This window comes from Tursiops truncatus, chromosome 13 (genome assembly GCF_011762595.2).
Source record: "Tursiops truncatus isolate mTurTru1 chromosome 13, mTurTru1.mat.Y, whole genome shotgun sequence".
Taxonomy (NCBI): domain Eukaryota; kingdom Metazoa; phylum Chordata; class Mammalia; order Artiodactyla; family Delphinidae; genus Tursiops; species Tursiops truncatus.
Genome location: NC_047046.1, coordinates 30,554,659 through 30,568,754, shown reverse-complemented (window position 1 = coordinate 30,568,754; position 14,096 = coordinate 30,554,659). Strand labels below are relative to the sequence as shown.

At 40.6% G+C, this 14,096-nt stretch overlaps 1 protein-coding gene across 5 annotated transcripts in view; it reads left to right on the top strand.

Annotated features, from left to right (window-relative positions):
* Window positions 1-14,096, top strand: part of PTPRM (protein tyrosine phosphatase receptor type M) — a 747,728-nt gene that overhangs the window by 581,372 nt on the left and 152,260 nt on the right. For all 5 annotated transcript variants that reach the window (XM_073790533.1, XM_073790536.1, XM_073790535.1 and 2 more), the window contains one exon: window positions 13,584-13,735. In XM_073790533.1, the coding sequence (XP_073646634.1) occupies window positions 13,584-13,735 (152 nt within the window). The remainder of the gene's footprint in view (window positions 1-13,583; window positions 13,736-14,096) is intronic.

Genomic DNA, 14,096 nt, shown 5'->3' with positions numbered 1-14,096 from the left:
CCACAGTTTAGAATAAGTTAAGAAAACATAGGCCTGGATTGGGAAGAGTGGTTGGTAGATAAATGGATTTTTAGAAAGGCCCAATGGCTAGTCAGATGGCCGTAGGGATGCCTGTAAGTAATGAAATATTAAAGCTGGTGCTTCTGCAGCAATCTCTCTCAGTTGCTGTGTTCCACACAGGTTGCTAGAGCCCCAAAAGAAATGGGCTGTATTTGCCCCTGAATAAATTAACCAGCAGCTGTATTTTACACTTGGAATAGAACGATTTTGTGAAAATTTTTCATTCTATATGTTTATGAGCTTCTTGGGTACTTAGTTCTGCATATCCAAGGGGTCACCTGGATTTTATGATAATGTCCCTGGTTAATTCGGAAACAGAACACACACTTTTCTTGTTTATTGGACTCTGATTTCCCTGCGTGTTGACACCAATGGCTTGCTCTGTTTTTCATAGACAGGCATTCCAGTTTTTTAGTGAGCTTAACAAACTTCGTCAAGAGGAAACTGGAGGTACTATTCCGATATGACACGCATTAAAAATTCCTCTCTTTCTCACTCGCATTTATAGTCTGATGGAGGATCAACAGTGTACCAATTTAGTCTTGCGGCAGAGGGACATTTTTGAAACCATTAAATCTCAAGATAATGTGCACACACAGAATTCAGCCACGTAAGCTGACTGTGAGTGGGGACCCGCTAGCACTAATGTCACTTTATCCCTATTTTGCTCTGTTGTGGATTTTACCCATTTCCTATTTTCTGTGCTATCGCTGGTTCTAGTCCCTGTGGATTCATATTGCCCTGATGCGAGAAATAAGACTAAACAAAATATTACTAAGACTGACAGATACTGCATCTATTATTTTTACTACTGGCTTTTTTTAATGTTTCAAAATCTTAGGCTGATCTGGGAAATTACAGTAGGCGCTCGTATGAGCTGTGAGTTACTCCCGAGTGGAAGATGTGTGTGTGCTCATTGGTCCTTGCTGCAGCCTGTTTTTGGATGAGGCCAGCTTAAAAACATCACCAGACAGTTATAAAACAGGCGCTCTCACCCTCCGGGCCAGATAGAAAATGGGGGAGGGTATGGGGGAAAGTTGAGCTCTCAAGGAATTTCTCTTTGGTAGAAAAGGTAACCAGGGAGGTGGGGAAGATGCCCAAGCAGATAGAAAAAATGGGGGAGAGTGATAATTAAGTGCATTTCAGGATTGACCCAGCAGCTTTTCCTCCAAGGCTGTTATAGGGATAATGTTAAGTTCAAGTTACCCAAATAAAGAGTTGTGGGTTTTTCTTTCAATTCCTCTTTTATCACTTAGAAAAATACATCTACATCCATGTTTTGTGTTTTCAAACTGGCAGGGTCCTTTTCATTCTTTCCACAAACTGAAAAGCTATAGGATTGAGCCCTGAGAAGTGCATGTCAATTCCAAGTACTGACCCAGAGACCTTTAGCTTCATCAGCTGTGCATCAGAGTCACTGTCTCTCCCTCTCACACACAAGTATGTTCATCCCATATTTTTATAATTAGGAAATAATATTATGATTAATCAGATAATCAAAATAAGAACAAATAGAAATATTTGTTGAATGCCTACCACAGGCCAGTACAGTTCTAGGACAGGGCATATACAGCAAACAAAAGAGGCAAAAGCCTTGTCCTCATGCAGCTGATGCTAACATTTGCCAAGAAACATAGTGAAATACCTGTGGGCTGAGAATAAAAACAATGTTCCCCAACCATATCCAGACAATGTTTTCCAATCAGAGGTTCCTTTGAAACTCAAGGGTGAGGAAAAGTTTTATCAGTCGAACACTCTACGGTTAAAAAGCTTTAGGTACTTGGACTCCCTCCAGAAAATAACAGATTCTATTCTTAATTCTGTTAATTCCGAAAATAAAACATAGGATATTGGAATTATGTTGTTCCCACATGAGTCCATGAATTTTCTTGCAATAAATAACACGTTCCCAATCCCTTTATTTATTGTAATTTGTGATAATAACTGTCATCATCAGAGTCATACAAAAGATATACACATCATGATTTTGAAGTGACCCTGGATTGTAATACATGTAATTTCAACTTGTTTTCAAAGAAAGTCAACCTTTTCCAGATATTTCCTTTACAGCTTCTAAGTTTGAGAAAGACTAAGTTTTCATTAAATTTGTATAATATGACTCTGTTATTTGAGCCTCTTCAACATGAAATACTCATGGTTATGGGGACGTGTACAGGGGTACAAAGAGAGATCCTGACAGCTGCTAGCCTAAGAGGTCCGCAGGGCTCTTCACTTCTCTTGGCTGGTGTGTGTTCCTTGCAGACACCCTGACTGGTCAGTGGCGCATTCTAGGGCATCTTTGCCTCTAGGTAACCCAACCTAAAGCTGTGGCCTTAAGTAATATGTTAATAAAATCGGCCCCCACTTCTCAGTTGCAGGGGAGGAAGGCCAGTGTCGAAGGCCCCCTCTCAGTCTGCCTGAGGCAACTCCAGCCTATAAATTTATCTCATCACAGGGTCAAGAGGTAAACTCTGAAAACGAGACCCAACCAAGATCAAAACCCCGACTTGTCTCAACGTGAAACTCTATTCTTTGTGATGAACACACGCCATGTTCACTAGTCAGTGAGAACCAGAAGGCAGCTGGGTGGGGAGTGAGTGTGTCCATAGCGCTGTGTCTGCAAGACATGGACGCAGTGGTTTCTTAGGTGATGATACAGTGAGCAGCGAAGTTAGAAGAACACTCTTACGTTGGTCGTCGGCCACAAAGTCCCAGCTGGTAAAGAAAACTAGTCTTTATTTTCTGTGTCCAGATTTAAGCAACCAATAAAGTTTGCTTAATGAGGCCAATAACAGTCTCATGCAGATGGTTTTATCTCAACACAGGAAACGATGCCAGAGGTCTAGAGTTGTCTGGCCATATGGTCTTGGGAAACTTAACAACACTGTGCCTCAGTTTCCCTCTCTCTAAGATTGGGATAACAACAGTAATCTCCTCACTGGGCTGTTGTGAGAATTAAGAGTTAATGAATGTAATGTGCCCGGTTTATCTCAAATCCTACATAAGTTTTTGTAATTATTATCCTCTTGGTTTTTCTATTAACTGTTATAGTGCCACTTCTTCTGCGTTGAAAGTATTTAAAATGTCAGATCATCTTCTTTTCCTTTTCCTTAAAATTTTGCCTTTAAAAACAACATCATCTGGTAGTTCTCACAGATCCATCTTTACGGAGACAGCCCCCTGTTCACTGAGGTTTATTCAGCTGTATCTTGGCAATTCGGTATAATGTATGCATTCTTTGACTCAACCAATATCTACTTCATCCCTACTGTGAGAAAAAATTAAATACTTCTTCTCCGTTCCAGCTTCTGCACCAGTCCTTAACTAAGTCGAAGCACACACTTTAATTGTAGAAGCCAGGACCAGAAAGCCATTTGCCTTTTCCTTCTTATGTCTATATGCAATTTGCAAATCCTCGAGTTTTGCCTTCCCTGTAGAATTTTAAACGACAGATCATTTAAGAATGAAGATACCTTTTTTATAGCCAACCACTGATCTTCAGGTCAGTGTTACCAAGTCCTTTGTTGGTCATGATCTTTGTTGGCGTAACCCGCCATGGCAGGGTCTCTATTAGGGTTGGGAGCGGGGCCAGTCGGGCTCGTTGGGGAACTGTGTCCTATAACCCTGAGTTGCAGTAAACCAGGAGCTTGACTAGGGTCCAAACTGAGGTTGACCTTTGGATTCCTTCCCCTTGAATCTGCTTGGTGCACATGGCAAACATGCCCTTCCACCCTGATCTTCTGACAACTGCCAGTCAGTTCAGATTCAGGGAGGAAAAGAAGAGGAGGAGTTATTTCTGCTTTCCTCCCAACCATGCTGCCCTTGGGTCTCCTAACTGGTGGCCATTGTCCTGCGGCTCTTCCTCCCATAGGACACGATGCTGAAGACATCATTCTTCACCATGTTTTCTTTACTGGCTCTAAGTCATGCCTGTCACATAGTTAATAACTTGCCAAGGAGTTTTCTTCCAATTCCCTTGCCCTTGTTCCTCGTTTTTTATTTTTACGCCAGGAAAGAAATACAAAAGAAATGTTGGAATAGAATAAGCATGAAGGGCCATCCTTTTAATTTGAATTCATCCCACATTTCTTTCCTTCTCCTCTTTTGTTCTAGTTGGGAAATTTAGGGCTCTAACTATCTTTTTTCTCCCTCTTAATTTTTTTTCCAGGCAGTATTGCAGTGTTTTTTTAATAGACTTTATTTTTTAGAGCAGTTTTAGGTTTACAGCAAAATCAAGCAAGAAGTACAGCAAGAGAACAGAGAGTTCCCGTATACACTCTGCCCCACACACACAGCTTCCCCCTCTGTCAACATACTGGACCAGAATTGTACATTTGTTACAACTGATGACACGTCATTGTCACCTGAAGTACATAGTTTACATTAAGGTCCACTCGGTGTCATATGTACCATAGTTTTTAACAGCTGAATAATGACACATACCCACCATTATAATATCATACTGCCCTGAAAATCCTCTGTGCTCTGCTTGGTCATTCCTCCTTCCCTGCCTGGAAAACCCTGATCTTTTGTTTTTAATTGAAATATAGTTGATTTACAGTGTTGTGCTAATTTCTGCTGTACAGCAGAGTGGCTCAGTTATGCACATACATACATTCATTTTTTTATATTCTTTCCATTATGGTTTATCCCAGGCAAACACTGATCTTTTTGTTGTCTCCATAGTTTTGTCTTTTCCAGAATGTCATGCAGTTGGGACCATACAGCAGGAAGCCTTTGCAGATTGGCTTCTTCACTTGGTGATATGCATTTATGTTTCCCCCATGTCTTTTACAGCTCGATTGCTCATTTCTTTTCAGTGCTGGATAATATTTCATTGTCTGAATGGACCACAGTTCATTTATCCATTCATCTATTGAAGGACATCTTGGTCACTTCCAAGTTTTGGCAATTATGAATATAGCTTTATAAACATCAGTGTGCCATTTTTATGTGGACAAAAGTTTTCAGCTCCTTTGGGTAAATACCAAGGAGCATGATTGCTGGATCACATGGTTTCTATTCTTTTGAACTTATCAAGGTGTGTTTTATAGCCCAGAATGAGCTCTATCTTTGTGAATATTCTCTGTAAACTTGAATATGTGCTCCAGTATTGTCAGATGAAGTATTCTATAGATGTCAGTTATTGATATATCAGGTTGATTGATGATGCTTTTGAGTTCAGCTATGTCCTTACTCATTATCTGCCTTATGAGTCTGTCCATTTCTGGTCGAGAGGTGTTGAAGTCTCCAATGATAGTAGTGGAATCATCTAGTTCTTCTTGCAGTTCTATCCAGTTTTTCTTTTTCACATAGTTTGATGCTCTGTTTTGGGGCACATACACATTAAGGATTGTTATGTCTTCTTGAGAATTGACCCCTTTATCGTTACCTAATGCCCTTCTTACCCCAGATAACTTTCCTTGCTTTAACATTTGCTTTGTCTGAAATTTAAAAAGCTACTCCTGCTTTCTTTTGATTACTCTTAGCTGGTTATAACTTTCTCCATCCCTTTACTTTTTTTTTTTAAAGCAAACACTGTTTTCTTTCTTTTAATATTTATTTATTTATTTGGTTGCACCGGGTCTTAGTTGCAGCATGTGTGCTCCTTAGTTGTGGCATGTGAACTCTTAGTTGTGGCATGCATGTGGGCTCTAGTTCCCTGACCGGGGATCGAAGCTGGGCCCCCTGCATTGGGAGCTTGGAGCCTTAACCACTGCACCACCAGGGAGGTCCCTGCATCCCTTTACTTTTAATCTACACGTATCTCTATTTTTAAAGTGGTTTTCTTCTAACAACATATTAGTCAGGTCTTGCCTAAAGTTAGCAATAAACATTTACAACCAAATCAAGTCCACTTGCAAATAACACTATAGTGCATCGCAGTTAGTGTAAGTACTTTAGAATAATGAAATATGCCTAATTCCTCCGCCATGTCCTTTGATTCATTCTATCATTCACTTCACTCATACATAAACTATAACCATCAACAATATTGTCGCTGTTATTATTTTGAACAAACTGTTATTTGTTAGATCAATTAAGAATAAGCAAAGTAAAAGTTTTTATTTCACTTTCATTTGTTCCTTCTCTAATCCTCTTCTTAATGTAGATCCCCTTCTGACCTATGTCATTTTCCTTCTTGCTGAGGAACTTCTTTTAAGATTTCTTGCAAGGCAGGTCTACTGGCCACAAATTCCCTCTATTTCTTTTTTTATTTATTTTTTATTGAAGTATAGTTGATTTACAGTATTGCATTAATTTCTGCTGTACAGTAAACTGATTCAGTTATACATATATATACATTTCTTTATATATTCTTTTCCATTATGGTTTATCACAGGATATCCTCAATTTTTGTCTGAGAAAGTTTATTTTTCCTTCAGTTTTGAAGGCTAATTTCACAGGGTACAGAATTCTAAGTTGGTGGTATTTTTCTCTCAACAGTTTAAATATTTCACTCCACTCTCTTTTTGCTTGCATTGTTTCTGAGAAGAAGTCAGGTATAATTCTTATCTTTGCTACTCTATAAGTAGGGTTTATTTTTCCCCTTGGGCTTGTTTCAACATTTTTTCTTTGTCTTTGGCTTTCTGAAGTTTGAATACGCTAGGTGTAGAATTGCTGGTATTTATCCTTCTTGGTGTTCTTTAAGCTTCTCAGGTCTTTGTTTTGATGTCTGACATTAACTGGGGGAAATTCTCGGTCACTGTTTCTTTGGATAATAGAAATAGTGACTTCTCTTTCTTCCTTTCTCCTTCTGGTTTCTCACTATACACATGTTACATCTGTTTTAGTTGTCCCAAAGTTTCAGGATATACTGTTATCTTGTTTTACAGCCTTTTTTTCCCTTTGCTTTTTTGTTTTGGAAGTTTCTATTGTCATATCCTCTGGCTCAGAGAAACATTCCTCAGCTGTGTCCATTCTCCTAATGAGCCCATGAAAGGCATCCTTTGTTTTTGTTGCAGGTTTTTTTTTTTTTAATCTCTAGCATTTCTTTCTGATTCTTAGAATTTTTCATTTCTCTGCTTTTGTCTTCCATCTGTTCTTGCATGTTGTCTACTTTTTCTATTAGAACCTTTCGCCTATGACTCATATAGTTATTTTAAATTCCCAGTCTGATAATGCCAACATCCCTCCCATATGAGCCTTATTCCAATGCTTCCCCTGTCTCTAAACTGTGTTTTTTGCCTCTTAGTATGCATTGTAATTTTTTACTGATGTCCAGACTTGATGTACCAGGGGAAAAAGACTTCTGCAAATAGGTCTTTAGTAACGTGATAGTAAGGTGTTGGGGGAGAGGAGGTGACCTATGATTGGGTCTCAACCTGTTAGTGAACTTGTGTCCCTGAGCTGTGACCTGCACAGGTGCTTCAGTGCCCCCACCTTGGGTGGACAGGATGGCTGGAGACAGCTGGATTTGGATATTTTCCTTGCCCCAACAGGCTCTGCCTTCCTCAACCATCTAGTAAAATAGTATTCTTGAGGGCAAGCCCTTTTAAAAAGCACAGAATGCTCTGGGTGTATTTCAAAATGTCTACTTTCCCCCCTCCTCCTGCTGGAAGCCCAATTTTTTCCTCCAGTCTTTACTTTGAGAATGAGGTAGGGTTCCTGGAGATAAAATTCAGAAAGGTGTAGGGTACCCCTAAGTCTGGACGTCCTTGGAGTTTTTAAGTCTCAGACTTGTCCACACTGACCCTCCAATAATTCAATTCTAGTTTAGGTTTATCTACCCCAGTGATGATTCTCACACAGATTTCTGCTCATGGGTTTCTGCTCTGGTGAGTTGTGATTCTCTGTATCTGCCTGTTTGTCTCTGTAATTTGGGGGGCACTGGTTGGCCCTGTGACCTCTGACAAGTTAGAAGGAGTTGTTGATTTTCCGTCTCTTTAGCCTTTTACTTGTTGTTAGGACAGAATGATGACCTCCAAGCTCCTTACATGCCTGACCATAAACCGAAAGTCCTCTCTCTAATTTTTTATGCTCTATTTTTAGGTGTTGGTAGGAACATTTTTAGTTGTTGTTGTTACTAAGGGTCTTTGAGATTCATTCAATCCAAATTTAGAGATTTGAGATTGAAATATCTCAAGCAAACCATTTGTTTAAAAATCAAAATGGAAAATAAATTTACTTGTGTCTTTAGATAAGATTGCAAAGAAAATTGCCTCCACTTCAGTTTTCCTGCACAAAGCACTATTTCATTAAGTTCACAATGTTTTTCTGACAGTTTTTAAAGTTTTCTTTAAAATATAAAATATAGATCTGAAACACAGAGTCCAAAAGAGAAATAGATAGGAGAAAAAGAGAGAGAATAAATTTCAATTTATCCACACTTATTTCCAACTCTCAATTCTAAATCTAACCTTCCTCAACCATCTGTAATTATGGACTATAGCATTTAGCTGTGCATGAGGACAAATCAAAAATCCCAAGCAATGACTCAAAACCTCCGTGACCAAGCAAGCTACTTTTGATTAGGAGGTTGCAGAAAAACTGTCTTTTCTAATGCTTTGGTGTGACAATTGTTAATTCAATTAACAAGCATATTGAATACCACCTGCTTTGTGTAAAGCGTTGGCTAGGTGCTAGTAAATTAATCCTACTTTTTCAATTCATAATATTTAGTTATGAGGTGATAGAGTATTCACGTTTGAAAGCAACTTGGTGATAATTATAATGTAAACTTGTAAGGAAATGTAAATTAATGAAATAGTTTACTAGATACAGCACATTGTTCTAGAATGGGTACCTTTGGGGTCAAGAGAGATCTGGGGTGCAATTCCAGCTCCACCATTTGGACAACTTACTTAAGTCCTTGAGGCTCAGTTCCTCCATCTATAAAACAGGAAGTAAAAATAGCTCTTACCAGGTTACTAGGATTAAATGAGAGAACACTGGCAGAGCACTGCCATACAGTGGTTATGTATTATATGTCAGTTTTCACTCCCCTCCCTTCCAACACAATTAAGTTTCTAAGTGCTGTATTAGTGGAGAGCAGAAGTGTCCACAAACATGCTTTGTTTGGGCTACATAGTCTTTTAAATTTTTAATTTGAATTATTTGACAATACTTAGAATTCAGAGAGTTCCTATAAAATCTGGATTTCTGGTTTCTCCTGCAATTTACAATGTCTGGGACCCTTATGGGGCATCCACCCTCTGGAGCTGAGAGGCTGTCTCCCCTTCCATTTCTCCAGTGCCCACCACTCCTTATTGCCTTAGACCTGCTTCACTCCCTTGCAGTACCTGCCTGGCTGGCCCCCAGTGAGACATTTGTGTCTGTGGTCAAAGGGTGAGGTTAATGCAGGAAGGCTTGCTGAGGACGTGGGAGCCATGTTTTGAAGGTTCACGGACACAGAGTATGTGCTTAACGGACATGAGCCTAAAGCTGTGGGTCTCCAGCTGGACCTCTGCTGGATTTGAGCAGGTTCTCATGAGTCCTTAATGGGCTTCTTTTGTGCTTAAGGAAGATCAGCAGTGGATTGTGTAGCGTGACATCACTGAAATTAGTTCACACACGGAGGATTAGAGAGGAGAAAGATCTTTCCAGTACAAGCTTGGCTTTTGTTGGAGCACACATCCGCCCTCCACCACCACCTCCCACCAGCAGTGAGAAGCACTTTCACTGTCATTTCCTAACCTGTAAGGATTAGAGAAACACAAGCAAGAGACGACGAAGAGGGAAGTCTGGCGAACTTGACTACGTCTCTCTTCATAGGCAAAACAAAAGAAAATACTGGGGCAATTATCTGCATAACTCAGTCCAAAGCAAATTAAAGAAATTCCGGCAAAGGGGGGGCGTTTTGCCTGAATGATGGTGCTAATTATCTCGGTCCTCCACTTCAGTGCTCCTGGGGAGACCTGGCTTAAGAATGCTTTTCCAGTGAGCTGGCAGACACAGAAGTGGAGAGCAAATGTACTGTTGTAACTGCAGCTGTGGGTCTGGAGCCGGTGCTACCTCTATCCAGAACACCTGTGGAGAACATCCAGGCCTAGATTCTGCCCCTTAGACTAGCGTGATTGGCTGGAGAAAAGGGGGCTCTGGAGAAGATGACCAGCATCTGCACACTGGCACCCAGAGGAGCCATGCCAGCTTCCTTTTCAAAACCTTTACAACTTTTTTTGTAAATGCATATTTTTTAAATTTTTATTGAAATATAGTTGACTTACAATGCTTTGTTAGTTTCAGGTGTACAACAAAGCAATTCAGTTTTTTATATATATGTATTATATATATATGAATATATATAAGAATATATATTCTTTTTCAGATTCTTTTCCCTTATAGGTTATTACAAGATATTGAGTATTGTTCCCTCTGCTGTACAGTAGGTCCTTGTTGGTTATCTATTTTATATATAGTAGTGTGTATCTGTTAATCCCAAACTCCTAATTTATCCCTCCCTCTCTTCCCCTTTGGTAACCATAAGTTTGTTTTCTATGTATGTGGGTCTATTTCTGTTTTGTAAATGAGTTCATTTGTATCATTTTTTTAGATCCCGCATATAAGTGATATCATATTTTATTTGTCTTTCTCTGTCTGGCTTACTTCACTTAGTGTTACAATCTTGAGGTCCATCCATGTTGCTGCAAATGACATTATTTCATTCTTTTTTATGGCTGAGTAATATTCCATTGTATATATGTACGACATCTTTATCCATTCATCTGTCAGTGGACACTTAGGTTGCTTCCATGTCTTGGCTATTGTGAATAGTGCTGCTATGAACATTGGGGTGCATGTTATCCTTTTGAATTAGAGTTTTCTCCAGATGTACGCCCAGGAGTGGGATCACTGGGTCACATGGTAGCTCTGTTTTTAGTTCTTTAAGGAGCCTCCATACTGTTCTCCACAGTGGCTGCTCAAGTTTTATTATACATTCCCGTCTTTACAACTTCAACACTGTCACAGAAGTTATAGATCATTTTCATTTTTCTGTTTAAAAATGTATCTTTTTTTCCCAACAACTTTTGGCAATAAAAAAGGGGCAACTGGGGCTTCCCTGGTGGCGCAGTGGTTGAGAATCTGCCTGCTAATGCAGGGGACACGGGTTCGAGCCCTGGTCTGGGAGGATCCCACATGCCGCTGAGCAACTAGGCCCGTGAGCCACAACTACTGAGCCTGCACGTCTGGAGCCCGTGCTCCGCAACAAGAGAGGCCGCGATAGTGAGAGACCCGCGCACCGCGATGAAGAGTGGCCCCCTGCTTGCCACAACTAGAGAAAGCCCTCGCACAGAAACTCAGACCCAACACAGCAAAAATAAATAAATTAATAAACTCCTACCCCCGACATGTAAAAAAAAAAAAACAAAAGGGGCAACTTATTAATGAAACCCTTCTGCCTTCCAAGTATGAAATCAAAAGATTATTATAACTACGGGCAAGAAAGCATTTGGATTATGTGGCATTTGGAAATGAAAATAAAGTTTATCCATATGGTCTAATGTTGTCAGTGTCTTACATTGCATTAATAATCACCTAATACGGGGGTGATTTTGATTATGCAGCTCATTTTAAATTCTGCTGTGTCCTAGGTTCATCAGAGTGAAGATGATTTACTAGAAACAGCTGCCGTTTTCTTGTGTACATGCTAAGTGCTTAAGCAAAATTAGAATATTTAGGGCATTATATTTTTAGTATTACGGTGCTCTCGTCTTCTTAAAGCTTCTTGCTTTATACCTTCTTCTTAAGCATCTCTAATTCTCTTCTCGTCTGTTCTGGGTGCATCAAACAACCTCCGGTAGTAAGAGCTATAAAAATGTGTTTTACCTGTGTATTCGAATGTCAGTTTCCCTTAGGTTTGTTTGAGTTTTGTCCAGGTCTCTGTAACTTAAGATTATGAGCTTCTGGTGGTTAATGAGCATGATAGAAAGGCCAGGGTTAAACTCTGTCTCCAAAAGAACTGGAACTCTCTCTGCCTTCCAGGGCCTTTTTGCATCTCTTTCACCCAGGGAGGGAGCCTGAGGACTCACTCCTCTGCAAAACTTGGCAGGGAAGTCGACAACTTGACTTTTTTTACCTTCTGCCCTGTTGACCAGCCTTGATGGGGAGCTACTCTGGGTTCATTTGGGGTTCGGTCCAGTGTCACCACCATCTGAGATTCTGCAGATGCCCCGCAGAGGCCTCTGTCCATGCAGGCTGCCTCACAGCCTCCTCCCGTCCCACGCACACTCCAGCGATGCTGTCTTCACACCTCGCCTGGGTTGTTCTTTGGTTCTGCAGGGCGCCCCTTAGAGTCACTGCTTGGATTATTTCGGTTTTGTATGATGAATATCTACTAGGGGGATCTACCCTTGGACCCTGAATATGGCATGTCAGGAATAATTTAGTGCAAAGTTAGTAACTGTAGAAGCCTATCAGTAAGTGTATTATGACTGCATTGTACTAGGGTCATTGGCCCTTTTACTTCAGCTCATAGTAGGAGAAGTGTAAGGTAATGTTTAGGCTGTACGTTCCTAACATGACTGCGGGGTTTTTTTTTTTAATTGAAGTATGGTTGATTTACAATGTTGTTAGTTTCAGATGTACATCCAAGTGATTCAGATATATATGTATACTTTTTCAGATTCTTTTCCCATATAGGTTATTGCAAAATATTGGGTATGTTTCCCTATACTGTACAGTTTGTTGTTTATTTTACATATAGTAGTGTGTATATCTGAACTGTCTGAGTCTCTTTTGTAAGTGCATTGGTATTACTTCTTTATTTATTTAATATATAGTAATATGTATATTATCTGAACTGTCTGTGTCTGTTTTGTAAATAAGTTCATTTGCATCATTTTTTTAGACTCCATATATAAGTGATATTATAAGATATTTGTCTTTCTCTATCTGACTTACTTCACTTAGTATGATAAACTCTAGGTCCATCATTCTTTTTTTAATGGCTGAGTAGTATTCCATTGTATATATGTATCACATTTTCTTTATCCATTCCTCCGTCGAGGGACACTTAGGTTGCTTCCATTTCTTGGCTATTATAAACAGTGCTGCTGTGAACACTGGGGTACATGTATCTTTTTGAATTATGGTTTTCTCTGGATATCTGCCCCGGAGTGGGTTTGCTGGATCATATGGTAGCTCTATTTTTAGTTTTTTTAAGGAACCTCCATATTGTTCTCCATAGTGGCTGCATCAACTTACATTCCCACCAGTGGTGTGGGAGGGTTCCCTTTTCTCCACACCCTCTCCAGCATTTACTGTTCGTAGACTTTTTGATGATGACCATTCCGACTGGTTTGAGGTGATAACTTGTTGTAGTTTTGATTTGCATGTCTCTAATAATTAGCGATGTTGAGCATCTTTTCATGTGCCTTTTGGCCTGAGGGGGTTTTTCTGAGGACAGGCAGGAGATGGGTCTCCTCTGCATGTCTGCAGCTGGCAGAGAACCTGCCATCTAGAAGGCATCATGAGACACTGTTATGGATGAATACCATTAATTCCATACAAGTGATTCCTGAGCGTTGGTCAGTGCACCTTTTCCATCCTCACGCGTGTCTGCATAATGAACTCTCTGTCCCAAGGAAACTGGCCAGGAAGCGGAAGGAGACGATGAGCAGCACGCGGCAGGAAATGACGGTGATGGTGAGCTCCATGGACAAGAGCTACGCGGAGCAGGGCACCAGCTGCGACGAGGCCTTCTCCTTCATGGACACGCACAACCTCAACGGGAGATGTGAGTGCTGCGCGGGGCCTGCCCTCAGGGCAGCTCTCGGGTTTCCAGGATTCCAGGTGGTGCTGGGGGTTAGGAAACAAAACCTCCCAGAGAATTCTTAGGCCCTGTTGGTTTCTCCAATCCCTTCAGATGATCCTGGACACGTCCCCACGTGCCACGGTTGCTTAGGAACGGTGATGTGGGCGGGGTGACGGGACCAGAGCAGACAGCATGGGCAGCCACGGCCACGTTTCTGTAAAGACCCGAGAGCAGTGACACGGAGGCTTCCCTCCTCACCATCCCTGTTGTTATGCAGCTCCTGTTTGTAAGCGAGGCAGGTGTGCAGTCACTCGGGGGAAGCCCGTTATAAAGCAGTTCACTA